This window comes from Lepidochelys kempii, chromosome 15, assembly GCF_965140285.1.
Source record: "Lepidochelys kempii isolate rLepKem1 chromosome 15, rLepKem1.hap1, whole genome shotgun sequence".
Taxonomy (NCBI): Eukaryota; Metazoa; Chordata; order Testudines; family Cheloniidae; genus Lepidochelys; species Lepidochelys kempii.
In genome coordinates, this window is record NC_136394.1 from 15,938,673 (window position 1) to 15,956,807 (window position 18,135).

Here is an 18,135-nt window from a genome sequence, read left to right on the forward strand (position 1 = left end):
CCAGTCCTGGTGATCCCATTAAAATGGGGTTTTGACCCACTTCGGGGTCCCGACCCACAGTTGGAGAACCATGCGCTGACTAGTTTAGTGTGTGATCTCTCACGTTGGCCAGTACCAGATGCTTCATCAAAAGGAGCCAGGAACCATTTAGCAGATAACGAAATTACCTGACTATAGGTGAAATGTTCCCCTAACCACCAGTTATTGGCTGGTGTATGCTCCAAAGTGTGTGCATGTGTAATTGATACTGCCTTCTTAACATATTATTTTTCTTTCCACAAATTTTACATGGACACACAATTCCATTGGCATTTCAAAGTATTTATATTAACATTATAATATCCAAAGGACAACAGTTCAAACACAGTCACTTACAGAAGGAATGTCAATTATTTCAGCCATAGCAAATACATTAACCTAGAATACTCAACTATGGTCAACATTTGCCCTCACCTTGAATAGCTGATTTTTGTTTAATAACATAGGAGTCACAGAGACACAATTTAAACTTATGCTCCAAATTCTGTATTTTCAGTTATCTCCATTTCAGCTAAAGAATCCTGCACAATGAGTTTCCATGAAGTATTTTGAATTCTTCCTTTTTATATTTAAAAAGGAGATGGCATTAAAGCTGAGAGCATTGTGTGGAGGAGGAAGGGAAGTGGAATTTTAATACTTATACATCATCATCCAAATGGTAGGAATGAAGTGGGGGTGTTGGAAGGTAATATGTCCAGCTACAGGATTAAAGAATTTGTGTGTCAGCCAAATCAAAGGGAATGGAGGATTATATATAGCACCCCAGCATTCAATTCTCTAAACACAGATGCATGTGAGTGATTATGTATACACTTAAATGCTTGCTGGGTCAGGCCCTATATTTGGTAACCAGTAGCTCAAATTTGATCCCTTCACGGGCTTACTTCCAGAAAGCCAGTTTGAAAACTGCTAACTAATTTCAGAAAGACCTTCAATGAAGGACTTGAATTGTTTGAATATTTTGGAAGACCAGTTGAAGGAAAACGTTCTTTTTATTTTGATATTTAGGATAAATTAGTGGCCCTATCGACATTACTGTCAAAACTCCCATTTACTTGAAAGGGGTCAGGATTTCATCTTCGGGAGTCTAATCTAAGCATCTTTCATAGTCAGCTATTTAATTAAGAGTTTTTCCATGCAAATGTATTAATCCTCTTGATTTTTTTTTAACTCATTCCACCTCCCTCAATCTTTCTGCACTTTTCAGATTGTCATCTGATTCCCCACCCACACCCCCTCCTTGGACTACATGGGTAAGACAGGCTATATCCTACTCTCAGATGGGGCAGCTACAGGCTTCAGGAGTTGTAGGGTGTTGTAGCAACCAGGCAAGGTACTAACAAACTTCAACAGGACTTTATTTTTAAAGTGGAAACCTCTTTACCAAGCTGCTGCTGCACCCTTGGTAGCTCTCTCTCAGCCTCCTCAACTCCTTCCCCCCCCCACCCGGCCCCGCTTCCTGTTTCCTGTCTTTTCAGACTCCCAACAGTCATTGCTCCCAGTTCTAATAATTACAAGTAGCATCTAAACACCGCATTCCCTCCTCTCTTAAGAAACTCTCCCAATTAAAATAAACATTGTTATTCTAACCACAGGAACAAATATGAAACAAGACACTATACTGTTGGCAGAAATATTACACTGAAAGCACTGTAGATACTACATAACATAGTCTCTAGTCCAGACAGGTGGTTGTCTGGGTCTGACAGGCCGTCTCTCAAGCTCCGGTTCCAGTGCAATGTCTTGTTGTGTTGATACTATAGTGAAGTCATCCAATGCAGACTGGTGGTTGGCATAATCTCCTCTTGGTGCATAGACAGATGCAAGATAAGAAGCATTCCATACCCGCCCATCAGAAAGTCGACAGGTGTAAGGTCCCTTCTTCTCTATGATTTTAAGAGAAGCTGTGAATTTATGGTCCCCTTTGCGTAAAATTCCAGGTTTTCATATTCTAACGAAAGAACCACACTCAAAACTTTGGTTCCTTAGCACCCTGCCGCTTGTCTGTGAAAGCCTTATACTTTGCTTGGTTCTGTTCAACTGTTTTTCTCACATCATCCTGGGTTGGGGCATCAGGTCATGCCTTTAACAATCCAGCAATCTTCAGTTTAGTATTCAACTGTTTCCCATGCAGTAACTCTGTGGGTGATCTTTGCGTTTTGGCATGTCGTGTAGCCCGGTATGCTTGCAAGAAATCAGTAGTGAAGGTTATCCACAATCACCCTTCCAGTTTATCCGTTTGCAAACTCCCTTTCAAACTTCTGTTAAACTGTTCGATTTCCCTATTGGCTTGAGGGTAATATAGGGATGATCTTCTGTGTAAAATGTTCCTCTCTGCTAGAAAAGTTTCAAACTCCAGGGGGTAAATTGACTAACATTACCTGAAACCAGTTCTTTGGGGTTACCCTCCCTGCTAAAGACTGAAGAAAGGAACTTAATTACTGTAGCAGAAGAGATTTACGATGTAAACAGGCCTGATGTAAACAGGCCATTTACTAAAATAGTCTATTAAAGTGATGGCATAACGGCAGACACCTGGAGCAGTATCAAAGGGTCCTACAATGTCAGTCACCACTTTTTCCCATGCAGATTCAGAAAGAGGAACAGGCTGCAATGGAAGCGTACAGGTCACTGCAATCTTATGCATTTGGCAAGTGACACAGGATTTTATGGGTTTCAGAGTAACAGCCGTGTTAGTCTGTCTTTGCAAAAAGAAAAGGAGTACTTGTGGCACCTTAGAGACTAACCAATTTATTTGAGCATGAGCTTTCATGAGCTACAGCTCACTTCATCGGATGCATACCGTGGAAACTGCAGTAGACAATATATACACACAGAGACCATGAAACAATACCCCCTCCCACCCCACTGTCCTGCTGGTGATAGCTTATCTAAAGTGATCATCAAGTTGGGCCATTTCCAGCACAAATCCAGGTTTTCTCACCCTCCGCCCCCCCCCCCCAAACTCACTCTCCTGCTGGTAATAGCCCATCCAAAATGACCACTCTCTTCACAATGTGTATGATAATCAAGGTGGGTCATTTCCAGCACAAATCCAGGTTCTCTCCCTCCCTCACCACCCCCCTCCAAAAACCACACACACAAACTCACAGTGCTTCAGTTTGGGAGTCCATCCCTGGCCACCAAAACAGATCCCATAGTCGTTGTTTGGTTCTGACAATTCCTTGATGAGTATTGTGTGCCAGGTGTATGGGTTTTGACTGTAATTCTTCTGGCACAAGTAGCCGGTGTGTACCTCATAGCACACAGCCATCAAGCAAAGAAAGTTCATCCCGAACTCTAAAATAAGGCAGCAAAACTGGGTCAAAGTTTTTAGGGTTACTGGGCCATCTTTTTGTCAGAAATTCCCGTAGTTTTTGTTGAATTGGACACGCTGAACAAGCAGCTTGAAATTGTTCTTTTGTAACTGCAGTAAGAGTGCTTGTAATAAGCGCAACTACTACATCCTCATCCTCCATTGGACCATGCTGGTGAAGGCAAAGGCAGGCGAGAAAGGCTATCAGCGACCACATTTTGGTTTCCAGGCTTATATTCCATTTCATATTTGAAAGAGAGTAGTCTTGAAGACCATCTAGCAATATGATATCCTGCTCTTCCCAGTCCTTTTGTGGTGAGCAACGTCGTCAAAGGGCTGTGGTCTGTGCCCAACTTGAACATGCAGCCCCACAGGTAAGTTCACCATTTTTCAGTAGCCCGGACACAAACAAGTGCTTCTTTTTCGACTGTAGAATATTTCTCTCAGCATTACTTAGTGTCCTTGAAGCAAATGCAACAGTCCTTTCTTTGTTGTCCTCATGAAGTTGTGTGAGGACAGCCCCAAGTCCATAATCAGAAGCATCAGTAGTTACAATTGTGGGCAATGCAGGACTGAATAGTGCAAGTACTGGACTATGTACAATGAAGTCTTTCACCATTTCAAAACTAGCTTGTGCATCCATTGTCCACACTAAGGTTGAACTTCTCCGTAGTAATTCTCATAATGGTTCAATGACAGAAGCATAATTGGGAATGAATTTTGCATACCAGAAGGTAAGATCCAAGAAGGAATGTAAGGTTTGCAAATCTGTTGGAGGAGGAGCATTTGAAATTGCCAGGATATGAGCCAGATCAGGTTTTAGTCCAGCCTGTGAAATTGTATGCTCCAGAAAGGAGAGTTAAGTTTGTCTAAATTTGCATTTGGACCTATTGAGCTTGAGGCCTGTTTTGCTGATGCAGTTTAGTACAGACTGCAGGTTATTGTCATGCTCCTCAGAAGTATTTCCAAACACGATAATATCATCCAGATAGCACTGAACTCCATGTTGATTCTTCAGAATCAATGACATCATTTTTTGGAAGGCACTTGGGGCAGATGGGAGACCGTATGGAACACGTTTAAAATGAAATAGTCCCTCATATGTAGTAAATGCTGTGAGGTCTCTGCTATCTTCATGCAACATAACCAAGTAGTATGCGCTCTGCAAATCAAGAGTAGAAAACAATTTTGCTCCACGGAGTTCTGCAAATACTTCTTCTATGTGAGGAAGAGGATGGCTGTCAATCACAATAGCTTTATTTGGGTCCCTTAAGTCCACTCAAAGGTGAATGCCTCCATCCTTCTTCTTCGTCACTACTATAAGTGAAACCCATTCTGAGGACTTAATCTCTTCAATAATGTCCTCTTGAACAAGTTTTCTAAGTTCCTCTGAAACAGCTTCCCTGACTGAAAATGGTAAGCGCCGTAACTTCTGTCGTACAGACATCACATTATTCCACATTTTAACTTTATGCAGAAACCCATAAGCACAACCGAGTTTCTCCTCAACCTGGTGTTGGGTCCCAGCTGAAACTGGTGCGTGTTTACTGCAAGAGTGCTTTGATGAGGAAGATCAATTCATCTATTATCTACCCTGAGATTTAAAGCAGCCAATAAATCTCTGCCAAGGAGAGGAGTGCCTTTGTGGACAACGTAGAACTCTGAAGTTACAGAGCAATCGCCAAAAGTAACTATTGCTGGCAGGCAGCCGTGTACTGGAATATGGTTTTTCAAATAGCACACAAAGTGAAGTTTGGGTTCAGTAAGAGGCACATCTTTAAAGTAATGCAAATAGATGGAATCAGATAGTATAGATACTGCTGAGCTAGTGTGCAACATTAACTGAATAGAGTGTGATTTGCCTGAGACTATGGCGGAAACGTTGACAGTGCACTTCATTTGTTCTGGAATAAGTGCAGTAGTGATTTTGTCCACGCTCAGCACAGTAACATCTGGTATTGTAACTGCATGCACCTGTTGATTGAATTGGCTGCTACGACATTTTACTTTAGCAAAATGCCCAATCTTTTTGCAATGATTGCACTGAGCTACTTTGGCCGGACATCCTGTGTAGCTTGCAAGGTGTTGTGGGGATCCACAGTGAAAGCATGCTTTTACTGTATTTTGAATTTGCTGATTCGGTGGCTTTTCATTAGTTTTCCTCTTGTAATCATTTGTCTGCAGCGATAGTGAACTTTTCTGCAAAAGAGTCACAGCCTGGACTGTTCCTCCTGTATCCATGCTCATTATTTGGCTTCAGCTGTAGCTGACTCAATCTGAGTAGCAATGGTTATTGCTTTTTCTAGTGTAAGTTGTGGTTCTAGAAGTAAGCATTCTCTTACATGAAGCACGGTTGTTTTCTCAATGAGCTGGTCTCTAATCATCTCATCTGCCATATTCCCAAAGTCACAAGTTATAATCAAACTCCTCAGGGAAGCAATATACTGCATTATAGTCTCCCGTTTTCTGCTCACGCTGGCAAAGTCTGTAGCAATTAGCTATTACATTCACTTTTGGCACAAAAAAGTTCTTTAATGTAGTGAGTGCAGTCTCATATTTATCAGCTGCAAGGGGAAAAGTGTAAAATATATGCGGCCCTTCTGTTCCAAGGCAGTGGATTAGCAGAGCATGCTTTCTTACTTCAGAAATCTCTGTAGCACCGATTGCAAGCAGATAAATCTCAAACATATGGATCCAGGCAATAAAAGCAATTGGAGGCTCATGTGGGCTTTGCAGAAAGGGCGCAAGTGGGTTCAGAGGCAGGAGAGCCATCCTCATCGCCAAACTGTTCTAGCAACCAGGCAAGGTACTAACAAACTTCAACAGGACTTTATTTTTAAAGTTGAAACCTCTTTTCCAAGCTGCTGCTACACCCTCGGTAGCTCTCACTCAGCCTCCTCAACTCCCCCCCTCCCCGCCCACCCTCATTCCTGTTTCCTGTCCTTTCAGACTCCCAATAGCCAGCGCTCCCAGTTCTAATAATTACAAGCAGCATCTAAACACCACATAGGGAGCCAAGTATTTGGTGATTACTCCAGCGGGACTGGGTTGAAGAGGCTTTCTGGACTCCCAGGCTGCAAGGGCTGGCCAGGCTCTAGGGTTCACGTGTTTGGGGTGAAGGGCTGCAGGCGGGTCAGGGACCAGTCACCGGAGGAGTTGAGAGGATTCTCGGCAGGCAGGAGCCAGGGGTTCCGCATGAGACTCGCGCGTCGTTTCTCCTGGAGCGCCCCCTTCAGTCCCACGTGAGTCCTGCGGCGGACGCTTGGCAGCCCTGCGGTCAATGCAAAGCGCCTCTTTCCCCTGCCTAAAGCCTCTCGCCCGCCTCGGGCACTGAGCGAGTCCGGCGCGAGCGTCCCTGGCGTCCCACGCCGCTCCGCGCGCGGGGCCGGATTCCTCGCGAGGCGGAACCAGGGGCGGCGGGGAGCAGGTTTGCAGCCGGCCGCAATTGCGGGCGCACCACACTGGCGGGGACCTGAGAGGAGGCGCTGCTGTTGCTGCTGCTGAGGCGTCCCGCAAAAGCCATGCTGGCGGCAGCCCGCGGGGCGGTGCGCCTGCTCCCCGGAGTCCGGGGCGGAGCGGGGAGCTCCCTGCTCAGGTAGGGCCAGGGATAGCCTGGCCTGGGGCTCGCCGGTCGGTCCCCAGCCGGCGCGTGTGGCCCCTGTGACCCCACCTCCTGCCGGGCCCGTGGCAGGGCCCTTCCGCTGCACGCGCTGTCCTCGCGCGGGGAACGTCGGGCGCGTGCGCCCCCCCCCCATCCCCGTGATACGTGGTGCCGGCCGCTCCCCGCACGCGGTTCCCCCCTTGGGCGGAGTGGCCACGCCCATGGGGAATGCAAAGGCGTAGTAGCCACTGGGCCCCTGCGTGGCATGCTCTGATCCAGCAGCCCGTGCCCTGCCCTGTTCTGGGGTCCTTTGCCATAGGTGCCTTCCACCAGCGTGGCCCTTGTTGAAATTTCCTGGTCTTTCACGTGTTGCGCCATCTTGATCTGCCTGGCTACCCTCACTGCCAATTGTGGGTGCTGCCCTCCTGGAAGCAGCAGGTCCCAGCATGTGATACATGTTCCTTGGCATCGGGATGGAGTTTTGCAAAAAAGTTGGATTGAGATGGAGTATTATATGCAAGCGTTGTGGTACCAGCAGGCTTAGTCCGGGCTCCAGCAAAAGGGCATGGACAAGTTGGTGGCTCAGACTTTGACAGATTGTATTTCTTTTGTAGCAGACTTCATAGAGCCTGAGAAACTGTATCACCCTGTTCCTAAAAGTGAAGCTGCAAATGCTCCCTAGTCCACAGAATCAGTTATTTTTACTTTTCAAATACATGGTCATTTGAATTTGAGACATAATTAATTTGTGGAGTTTTTTTTTTAAAGTGATTTTTCCCCCTTGCGGATTCAAACTTTCAAACAGTGCAAAATTTGGACTGTTATTGGGCTGAAAAGGTTCATATTTGTTACAGTTGAATTAGTGCCAGGCACCACTACTCGCTCAAACAGTTGAGGACGGAATGAAGATTATTCATTATAATATCAGGGGGTAGCTGTGTTAGTCTGTATCCACAAAAACAACGAGGAGTCTCGTGGCACCTTAAAGACTAACATTTATTTGGGCATAAGCTTTTGTGGATAAAAAACCCACTTCTTTTACCCACGAAAGCTTATGCCCCAAATAAATCTGTTATTCATTATAATGTATTTATGCAAATGAAATCATTAATAAAAGGCAGTCTACAAAAGCTATATATTAACATAATTGAATTTGATTCTTCTCATGCTTTGTATTCCTTTTTTCTTAGTTCTCAGCTGTCCTGGACCATTCATTTTCGGGGAAACCACTGGCAGACTTCTATGCTGGCATTTCAGGCGTCCCTCCCCATGAGGTAAAATACAATTTATATTGTATTTCATAGAATAGTTTTCAGATGTTCAAATCCTCTTTACAGGAAGTTAGGAAGAATTTAAATTATTCAAATGAATAGGCGCACATATATATTTCTACATTATGAGGCATAGATATAAAATCAGGTAGAACTATTAGACTCTAGCCTAGTGTTTAATTCCCATATATGTAGCTAGTGTTCTGAATAAAATTTTAGTGTTAATGGTTAGTTGTATTTACTCATAATTCCTCAGTTATGAAGGCATGTAACGTAAGGGTGTAAACGTTTGGAGATATTCTGGTGTAAACAACTTTCTAGTTTTTCCTTTTGAACAGTAGTTGAAATGTAGCACTAGCTGCACTAAAAATACTTGAATGTACTTTTTCTACATTTATAGATGTATAGTATCAGTTTGCATGCCACCCTTTTCTTAATACAGCTTGGTTAAAATGACTCCATAGTTAGTAACTAAAATACTGTACGACTTCTGTTTCAAGCCAACATCCAAATATAAAACCTGTCTGCCTGTACTGTATTGTGTATGTAGTATAAGGAAGCAGCCTGGCTTGGCGGACTGAACGCCAACCAGGAACACCAGAGTTTTAAACCTGACTGCCATTGACTTATTCTGTAGCATTATGCAAGTCACTGATCCACTTGCCTTGGTTTCCCTATCTGTAAAATGGGCATAATACTTCAGAGTGTTGAATTAAAAGTAAAAATTAATATATTGATGCTTTGGGGAAAGTATGATCCAGTACAGACCCTGGATTTGGCTTGTATTATTAGAAAGAAATATGTGTCTGAGCCTGCTGAGTTTGTGCTAATTGAAGCAGGCCTGTTAGTTTGCAAGATCTGTGTTAATTGTAGAAAAACATCCAGAGACAAAGTCTGTTCTAAAAGTGATAAGATAACATGTTACAAATGTTTTTTTGAACTTAGGAACAAAATTTGTTGTGCGTTTACTTTTACATTCCTATTTTGCTTGGTTTTTTTTTAGTGTATAACAGGTGGCATGGATAGATTAATTGGAGTCTGTCATGCCCCAATGATTTGAGAATAGTTATGTTAAAGAATGCATAGGTAATAAAATGTAGGAGGTATGTTAAGTAAAATAAGGTATGATTGCGGATGTATGTTTGAATGAGTAATAAAAGATTGAAGTGCCAGCCTAATAAATAACACTACATCTAGAGGAAAAACCAATAGGCCAAAGAATGAGAATGCATTGGGTAAGATAACTGGATTACCCTGAGGGCAAGCCAGAATCCACCCCGCAACTGCCCCAAGGATAGGGGGGCCAAAGGCCAAGATAACAACAAGCCATCATTGCTGTGCCATCTGTATGATTGACTATAATTTCAAACGTGAGAACAGTGATTGATTATCACTTCAAACATAAAAACTGCATGACAAAGCAAACCCTATAGATTTGAATGAGGATGAATCCCTATAAAGATAGACTCTAAAAACTGGGAACTTTGAGTCTGGTTCTGCAATTACCCTTCAGGAGCATCGGATGCGCTTCTGACAAGACTCGGCTCCACATGTCCTGGCCACTTGGCTAGTGACTTGGCACGAGCAACTTTAAGGTTGGTAACTATAACAACCACCTTGCAGAACTTGTGTGAGTGAGTAGCATGTTATAGCTGTAACTGATTAATTCTTTCTGTATTCACAGTAAACACAGCATATTGCCTTATCCCCTAAATAAGATCCTGCTGGTTTTCATTTTCTAAGTATAACAGAAGTGCTGTAAGGACTAATTAGTTAATGTTTGTAAAGTGCTAAGTATTCTTCTGTGTACAGATTGATATAAGAAAATGTACTATATTACAATTTATATTGATTTGCTGCAAGAATGCTTCTCAAATTCCCAGTATGTATAGATAAATATTCCCTATTAGACACACCGTTTTATTCTAGGATGGGTTTACTATAGAAACAAAAAGTATTATTACATGGGTATACACAGATACAAAATTTTTAAATTAATTTCCTCCGCTAGAGCAGAACCGCGGAAGAAAAAGAAGGCAGATCCAAGGAGAGAACAAGCACAAAAGGACCGTATGAAGAAAAAGATAAAAAAGCTGGAAAAAGCTGCCCTGGAAATGATTCCCATTGAGGATTTTGTAACACCATTCAAGTTTTTGGATGCTTCAAGGTATGGAGAACTGCTAGCTTTTACTTTGGGGTTGATTATGAACTGAAGAAGTGCAAATAACAGTGAAATACCCTCTACCTACTAATACTACCCTGTTGCCCATAAGCTGCCTTGTGCTAGATACAAGGGAGTCAGTTTTGAGATAAATAGTTAAAGGATCAAGAAATTTGTGACTTCTGCAACTCCAGAATTTTTTTTCTTGAGTTGTTTCTCCTTCTACAAATTGCTTTTGAAACAGTGTTTTGTGTTTGTAATGAAAAATTGTAATTCTGGGTGTGGGATACAGAGTTTTTTAAAAAATCTTTTGATAAATCAGATGGGATCAGTCTAAGACTTTATCTCCAATTCCAAGTGCTGAGATGGACTTTGGAGGAGTTTCTGGAGGGCTCAACAATCTATCATGAGAGGAGGGGCAGCAGATCCTTCTCTCTGATTTTGGAATGTTCTGCTTCGCACATGCGAAAACATATCAATGTAATTTGTTTGGTGTGACTTTTATTCCCATTTTAGATTCATTCGTATCCCTGTTCTGGCACCTGGTAAGGGGAGTGTTGTTTACTGGTTGGAACAAGAATTTTAGAATTATAAGTCCTAGGTTCTACTCCCTACCTACTCTGCCACTGACTTTTGGCAATGTACTAGTTGTGGCTGTGTCGGTCCCAAGATATGAGAGACGAAGTGCGTGAGGAAATATCTTTTATTGGTCCAACTTCTGGTGGTGAGACACAAGCTTTTGAAAAAAGAAAAGGAGTACTTGTGGCACCTTAGAGACTAACCAATTTATTTGAGCATGAGCTTTTGTGAGCTACAGCTTGAGATGCCCAGAACTGTTCTTCAGGTCTGGGAAAGGAATTCCCAGTGTCACAGCAAAATGCAAAGTGTTTAATAGCCCATTGCCCTGCTTGTTACCCCTAACAAAGGCCCTGGCTTCTTTATGCAGAAAGCTCCTTATTGTGCCACAGGTGGGCCATGGAGTTTTTATAGCATGTTGGGTGGGCCTCAGAAAGAAAAAGGGTGAGAACCCCTCTTGTAAGGGACCATTCAAGATAGAGTGGCCCATTAACACCTCTGCAGTCAGAGAACAAAAATATGGGGTTAGTGTAGCAGGCAGCCTGAAGGCCCAGTGCGTGCTAAAAAAAATTCAAAATTTGCCACTCTGGTCTGAAAGGGGGCAGAGCTGGCTGAGGGGGAGACACCATCTGGCAGCCTGCTGGAGCACTCCTACTAGCAGGGGGCTGGTGAGTGCCACAGGGGGGCAGGGTGAAGGAGAGTGGGTCTCTGGGCAGGTTTGTGGGGTGAGAAGGCACTCTGGGCAGTGAGGGGGCACTTTGAACTAGGAATTTGTGGGGATGCTGCAGCAAGTTTTAGGCTGCTCAGCCCCGCGTTGTGGCATGTGGGTGCCACCTGCCCACTTCTGGCCCCGCTCTGTGGAGGGGTCTCAGGGCGAGGGGCGCTGGGCATAGGGAACTTTGGGGGGGAGGGGCACTGTGGTTCTCAACCTGCATTGGCCCACAGTGATAAATAGGTTGAGAACCACTGGGTTAGTGGGTTACAGATTATTGTAATGAGCCATAAATCCATTATTTGTAGTGTCTAGCAGAGCAATAAATTTAAGCTCCCATACATTATGCGCTAACTACTTATGCTAAACAATCTGTTTCACCTTGCATTTTTCTGTGACCTGGGAGTTCCTTTCCCAGATCTGAAGACAAGCTCTATGTGGCTCAAAAGCTTGTATTACCTCACCCACCTGGTCTCTCTAATTACTTTGGGCAAGTCTTTAAGCTCCTGTTCTCTTACCTTTAAAAAAGATAATTACCTCAGGTGTATTGAGGAATGTTTGTAAAGGAATCTTGCAAAATTGCCACAAAACGCATCAGCTTAGGTACAAAATCTTCTCCCCCACTCTCCCTGTGGTGGCAATAGAGAGAACATGAATGATCTTTTACTTGTTTGTTTAGAAACAAACAGATGAATGGGCAAGTGGAATTTGCTGTTAGATAGTGCAGTAGTATCCTCCCATGAAAGACCCTACATAAAGGCAATCCAGAGTATTGTGTGTTTGGGCCAACTTGCCTCTTTGTATCTCACTGTAGTTTTTGTTAGATGCTTGCTCTTTGGGATGTCAGCAGCTTCTGTGTTAAAATGTTCTTTCACGTTTGCCAGAGTGCGAGATATCTCCCCGCTGTCCTTTGAGGAGAGTGAAAGGCGAGCCCTGCTCTTGAAGAAGTGGGCCCTGTACAAGCAGAAAGAGCATGAGGCAGAGATGGAAACACTGAAGTCTCTTATGGCAGCTCAGCAGGAGGCACTAGAGGAATTGCGTCTCGAATCAGAAGAACTTTACCAAGCAGCAATAAGACGAGACGATGACCTGTTTCCCTTTGAGAAGGAGGGGCCTACTTACACACCACAGGTTCCTGGCTATGAGGCTCCTGAAGGGAAATGCATCGACGTTACCAAAGTGTACACACAGTGAGATCAGAAGATTGTGCCACGCAGCTGCATTAAAGGGCATGAGAGGAGGACACAATGGGATGCGACTAGACTATTTCTTTCGCTTTTTCAAACATCCCTATGCAGGTGGCTGTCAAAAGAAAATAAAAAACCACCTGTCCTTGTTCCCTTTCTTTTTATAACTGGCCATCTTGACAATAAAACCAAAATACTTTAGAACCCCGTTTATCTAACCCTCCCTTAGCCAGTTCTTTGCATTTACCGTGACTCCAGGGCCAGAAGCGGGCAATCTCTCCTGTAGCCATTAGATGGTGCTGTGGCATAGCATTTTCCCATTCCGTGATTTATTCAGAGTTTTGATTATCTGATCTGGCCCTGGTCCCAATTAGACTATATAAACAGGGTACTACTCTACTGTATTTTTATGCCACAAACTGAAGCATGGTCCCATGTAGGGACATTTTTCACTTATGGAATATTTTTCCCTTTTCATTTATTCCTGAGTAACAATTCCTCACTCTGGACAAACCATAGTTCCTGAGGGTATAATTATGCCATGAAGAAAAATTGTTAAAGCGATCGTATGTCAGTCTGCTGTAGTGGAAAGATAATAACTGCCAATTTCTCCTTTAGCTCCAATTCAGGTTTTGCTGAGGTGCCTGTGTACAAATCAAGGGGAAAACAGATATGACATGTATCACAACAAAGTAAATATAGCTATTTATACTGCATGGCTAATGTGATAAGACATTCCATTTTAACTAATTTGCTTAAAGCCATAAGACTTATCTTTGAAAGTCACTGAAGTCACTTTATTTTTGTGATAACTTTTAATGCTTTCACAAACATATTTTAAGAACAAAAACTGCTTGAGAATAATTTTGCAGGGGCAAACAGCTGGCATAGGTCAACTTTATTTTCTGTCTGCTGCCCCCTGGCACACTGTTAAGGATGACAATAGTGCATCTGTACAAACTGGTTAGGTTTTGTTTTTTTTCCAAATACTAGCTGCTTGGGCTGTCCTGATTACTCTAATCTCTATTGCCAATGGAGAGGGATATCTTAGTTTTTTAATTCCTCACCTGGCCAGCCTGGTCTTGGGCATACCAAAATGGCAGCAGACTTAGCCCATGTGAAGGAAGGGGGGCGGCTCTACTAGCAAGAGCAGCCAGGCTACATGAATGTGTGCTGTTTCAAAGCAGCAGGCATTGTCCTTGTCTGGATGGATGGTAAAGGGAATGAAAAAGGCAGAGGACTGTAGCAGACAAGAATCAAACTGAGCACCTGAACTATCCTTTTAAAATATTTACATCTCAATAAGATGTTTCTTAAACACCATTAAATGTACCCCAAAATAGGCATTAATGAGGTGGGTGGCTGCTGTGAGCAGAAGTATAAGCTGAGAAGTCTCTCTCCTTTAGAGGCTAGTCTTATTTCAGAATCACATGGCAAAAAAATAGCATGGGCCTCACATCTGGTATATGAGGGCCAAATATGGTAGGTAGTCTTATTACTTTGGTTTATCTTGACCAAGAGGAAGGTACCAGTCCCTTGGTGGGCTTTTCCTGAGCTTCCACACTGGATCATACTTTTGTTTTTCCAGAATCCGGGCTCTTTCACTCTTGCATAGGGATTCCTGCAATGCATGACAATACGATACTCAACACTCAAACACAGTGTGCTGCATTTTCAAAGCACATTATAGACATTAACTACTCACACAACAACTCAAAAAGAAAAGGGAGTACTTTTGGCACCTTAGAGACTAACTAATTTATTTGAACAAAAGCTTTTGTGAGCTACAGCTCACTTCATCAGATGCATGCAGTAGAAAATACAGTGGGGAGATTTTATATACACAGAGAACGTGAAACAATGGGTGTTACCATATACACTGTAAGGAGAGTGATCAGGTAAGGTGAGCTATTACCTGGGGGGGAGGGGGCCGCAGAACCTTTTTGTAGTGATAATCAAGGTGGGCCATTTCCAGCAGTTGACAAGAACATGTGAGGAACAGTAGAGGGAAAATAAACATGGGGAAATTAGTTTTACTTTGTGTAATGACACATCCACTCCCAGTCTTTATTCAAGCCTAATTTAATGGTGTCCAGGTTCCAAATTAATTCCAATTCAGCAGTCTCTCGTTGGAGTCCATTTTTGAAGTTTTTTGTTGAAGAATTGCGACTTTTAGGTCTAATCGAGTGACCAGAGAGATTGAAGTGTTCTCCGACTGGTTTTTGAATGTTATAATTCTTGACGTCTGATTTGTGTCCATTTACTGTTTTACGTAGAGACTGTCCAGTTTGACCAATGTACATGGCAGAGGGGCATTGCTGGCATGTGACGGCATATATCACATTGGTAGATGTGCAGGTGAACGAGCCTCTGATAATGTGGCTGTTGTGATTAGGCCCTATGATGGTGTCCCCAGAATAGAAAGACTCCAATGAGAGACTGCTGAATTGGAATTAATTTGCAAACTGAACACCATTAAATTAGGCTTGAATAAAGACTGGGAGTGGATGTGTATATTCCTGTACAAATAATTATCTTTTCAAAAGATCATTACTTTTTAGGCCAAAAACCCAAACCATAAGGCCTACATTTTCAAAAGTAGCTATTGGTTTTGAATGCCTCAATTTTGGGGCGTTCAGTGTTGAGATGCTTTCAAAGGGCGTTGTTTTCACACAGTGCTGAACATCCACCCTCTTAAAATCAGGCCTCTCTATTGTCTCAAGTTGGGAACACAAGTGTTACTTTGAAAATTTAGGCTTAATGATCCTGATAAACAAAGCTTTAATAATAGTAGCACTAACACCACTATGATATTTATTTCTGCCTCAATGGTATTCTATTAAGTTGGGTTGTGTTTTTTCAAATTCTCCTTTTATTGGCAAGACAGCACAATTGAGGTTTCTAGGAGAGATTTGAATGAGGCAAGGAATATAGAGAACTGGCGTGAGGTTGTGGGCATAGGCGACAGAAGCATAAAAAGGCAGGCATTGGAGAAGGAAATGGGAAAATTAAGGCTGACATTGTTCATGGAGTGGAAGGGAGAAGGCGGAGAACATGAAAGGTGGCAAAGTCAGAGCCATATACTGTGCTGAATGATGGATGTTGGCTCTTAAAAGCAATGACAAAGCTTGAACATGAAATAAGATAATGGGGAGCTAGTGGGGAGAGCTGAAGAAGGGATGATACAGTCAAAACAAGAGGAGAGGAAGATGATTTTAGTGACAACATTTTGTATGGATTAGCGTGGTGAAAAAAGCAAGACATTTTTCCCTCTACAGTTTTGAAGAAAAGGTTGTGGATTGAAAAGGACAGTGGCAGGCAATTTAGGCTCAACATTTAGTTATTTTTAAAGAATTTGTAAAATCTTATAATGTTGCAGTTGTTAGTCCCCTCTGCCAGGAACAAAACACACCCAAGAGTTAAACGTATTGGAAAATTATCCAACAACATCTACATAGTGCCTCACAAACATAGAAAAGGCCTGTTCTCATCACTGACATAACTATTGTTCAATATACATTACACCAGCCTTGTGACAGGCTTGCCCACTCAATTGTGGAAGTACTTTATATTGATACATTAGAAAAATCTACTTTTTTTTATTGTGGTATGGGTGGCTGAGTAGATTTTTTGTGGGGGAAGGTTAATGCTGATGACCATGGTGCATGCATGATGCACAATTTATTTTTTAAACCATTCTTAATACTACCTTCAGTTTGGCATTCATCATACCTTAGCATCTGGACTTTTGCTTTTTTCCCACTTTCTGCAATTGCCATAGTCTATTTTCCACTGTTCACAGGAGGGCGCTTCCCCATATGTATAATAGTTATGGAATAAATTACGGATGCCCTTACAGTGTTTCCATTCAGACCAATAATCCTCACATGTTCGTGGAGGCTGGTAAAATAGCAAAAAAAATACGTTAAGAAGACACTTGCAGGAGACGAATCATGATATTTGGACTCAGCAGTAAGGAACAAGATGTTTCCGAGTTTAAAAATGCCCAGTCTATGTTGTCACGGTGGGAAATCAAACCTGTCCCATTCATTTCAGCTGTCTTGATGGGGGTATTTTCCCCACATGCTGTCTCAGTGTATTGTGTTTTGAGATTAAGTACTGTGCTATTGTTATTCCTTTACTCCTCTGTCAGGAACCAAGTGTGCAACTGTCGTTGTTACTTTGCTGTACAGAGGCTGGGACAAAGAGGCTCTGTCTCGTGGGGGCGGGCCACAGGAACTATTGCATTATGAACAAGTAATCCAGAGATAAACAGCTCAGGGTAAGACTCAATGTTTAAGGACTAGAGTTGGGCTACTAATATTCTTCTACCTGATCAGTTTCATCCTGAAACACACAACAGGGCGTTTTCCGACTGCTCAGAGCAACTGAGGCAGTAGCCGGAGTGCTGGGCCCTGCTCTCAGCCTTGGCCACCGGCTCACGGTGGGAGCCTGGGCCCACCCCTTATCCCGGGAGAGACAATTACACCCTCAGCACACGGGGGCAATGGTCCTCCCCTCGCAGCTTGGGGCGGGCGGTTTGGCAGCCCGCAGGGAGGGGGGTCAGGCGCCCGGAGACCCCGGCCGCAGGCCACCGCGCACAGCTGGGCCGCTAGGAGACGGACGGGGATGGCCCGGCCTGTCATGACCTCGACGGGCCCCAGGCTGCCCGCCTCACTCCCAGCCGAGCCCGCCCGCGCGCGCCCGCTCACTCACTCACCCTCCACGCGCCGCCGTCAGCCATGCTGCTGCCCGGCGCCGTGAGCCCAGCCCCGCGCTGACCTCATCGAACCAATCGGACAAGGGTGTATGACGGACTGCTCCATCCCAGCCAATCGCCAGCAAGCGTGTAAAACTACGTTTTCCGGCCGCGTGAGCCGGAGGGGCCGAAAGGCCGAAGGTGAGCCAGGTGTTGCCACGGCTACCTGTGCTCCGCCGCTGGCTGGGGAAAGCCAATGACGAGACAAGAACTGGTCTGAGCGACGCAGCGCTGAGCCACTCAGCATTCGCCTGCCTCCGGCGCGCAGCAAGCGGGAAATTGGGCAACCCGGGACGAGGCAGAAGGGTGCGAAGTGCGTGGGCGCGCGCTGCGCCAGGGACAGATGCCACGTGCCGCTCTCAGCAGCGCGCGCCCGCGCGCGCGTCGCCGACACAGTGCCCGCGGCGGGCGAGGCAGCGCGCCGCCCTCCCTGTCGCGCGGGAGCCGCCGAGATGGGGGAGGGGTGTCAGGCTGCTAGCGCTGGGAGAACTCTGCCTGCGGGAAAGGAGAGAG

At 44.1% G+C, this 18,135-nt stretch overlaps 2 protein-coding genes across 4 annotated transcripts; one reads left to right on the forward strand and one right to left on the reverse strand.

The window, feature by feature from the left end:
* The first annotated feature begins 6,487 nt into the window (after positions 1-6,487).
* MRPL40 (mitochondrial ribosomal protein L40) lies at positions 6,488-13,067 on the forward strand. 2 transcript variants are annotated; one of them, XM_073313137.2, is made up of 4 exons: positions 6,488-6,597; positions 8,147-8,230; positions 10,239-10,394; positions 12,561-13,067. In XM_073313137.2, the coding sequence occupies exons 1-4, from the start codon at positions 6,551-6,553 to the stop codon at positions 12,868-12,870; spliced, it is 597 nt and encodes a 198-aa protein (XP_073169238.1). In that variant the 5' UTR covers positions 6,488-6,550; the 3' UTR covers positions 12,871-13,067. The 2 variants fall into 2 exon arrangements, with proteins under 2 accessions (XP_073169238.1, XP_073169236.1); XM_073313135.2 differs by lacking the exon at positions 6,488-6,597 and adding an exon at positions 6,741-6,950.
* On the reverse strand, positions 10,242-17,954 carry C15H22orf39 (chromosome 15 C22orf39 homolog). Of its 2 annotated transcripts, XM_073313138.2 has the most exons (4): positions 17,584-17,954; positions 16,596-16,763; positions 14,363-14,484; positions 10,242-13,507 (listed from the first exon to the last, which is right to left on the reverse strand). In XM_073313138.2, exons 1-4 carry the CDS (start codon positions 17,605-17,607, stop codon positions 13,489-13,491), a joined length of 333 nt encoding a protein of 110 aa, XP_073169239.1. In that variant the 5' UTR covers positions 17,608-17,954; the 3' UTR covers positions 10,242-13,488. The 2 variants fall into 2 exon arrangements, with proteins under 2 accessions (XP_073169239.1, XP_073169240.1); XM_073313139.2 differs by having other exon boundaries at positions 10,242-14,484; positions 17,584-17,948.
* Positions 17,955-18,135: the final 181 nt, after the last annotated feature.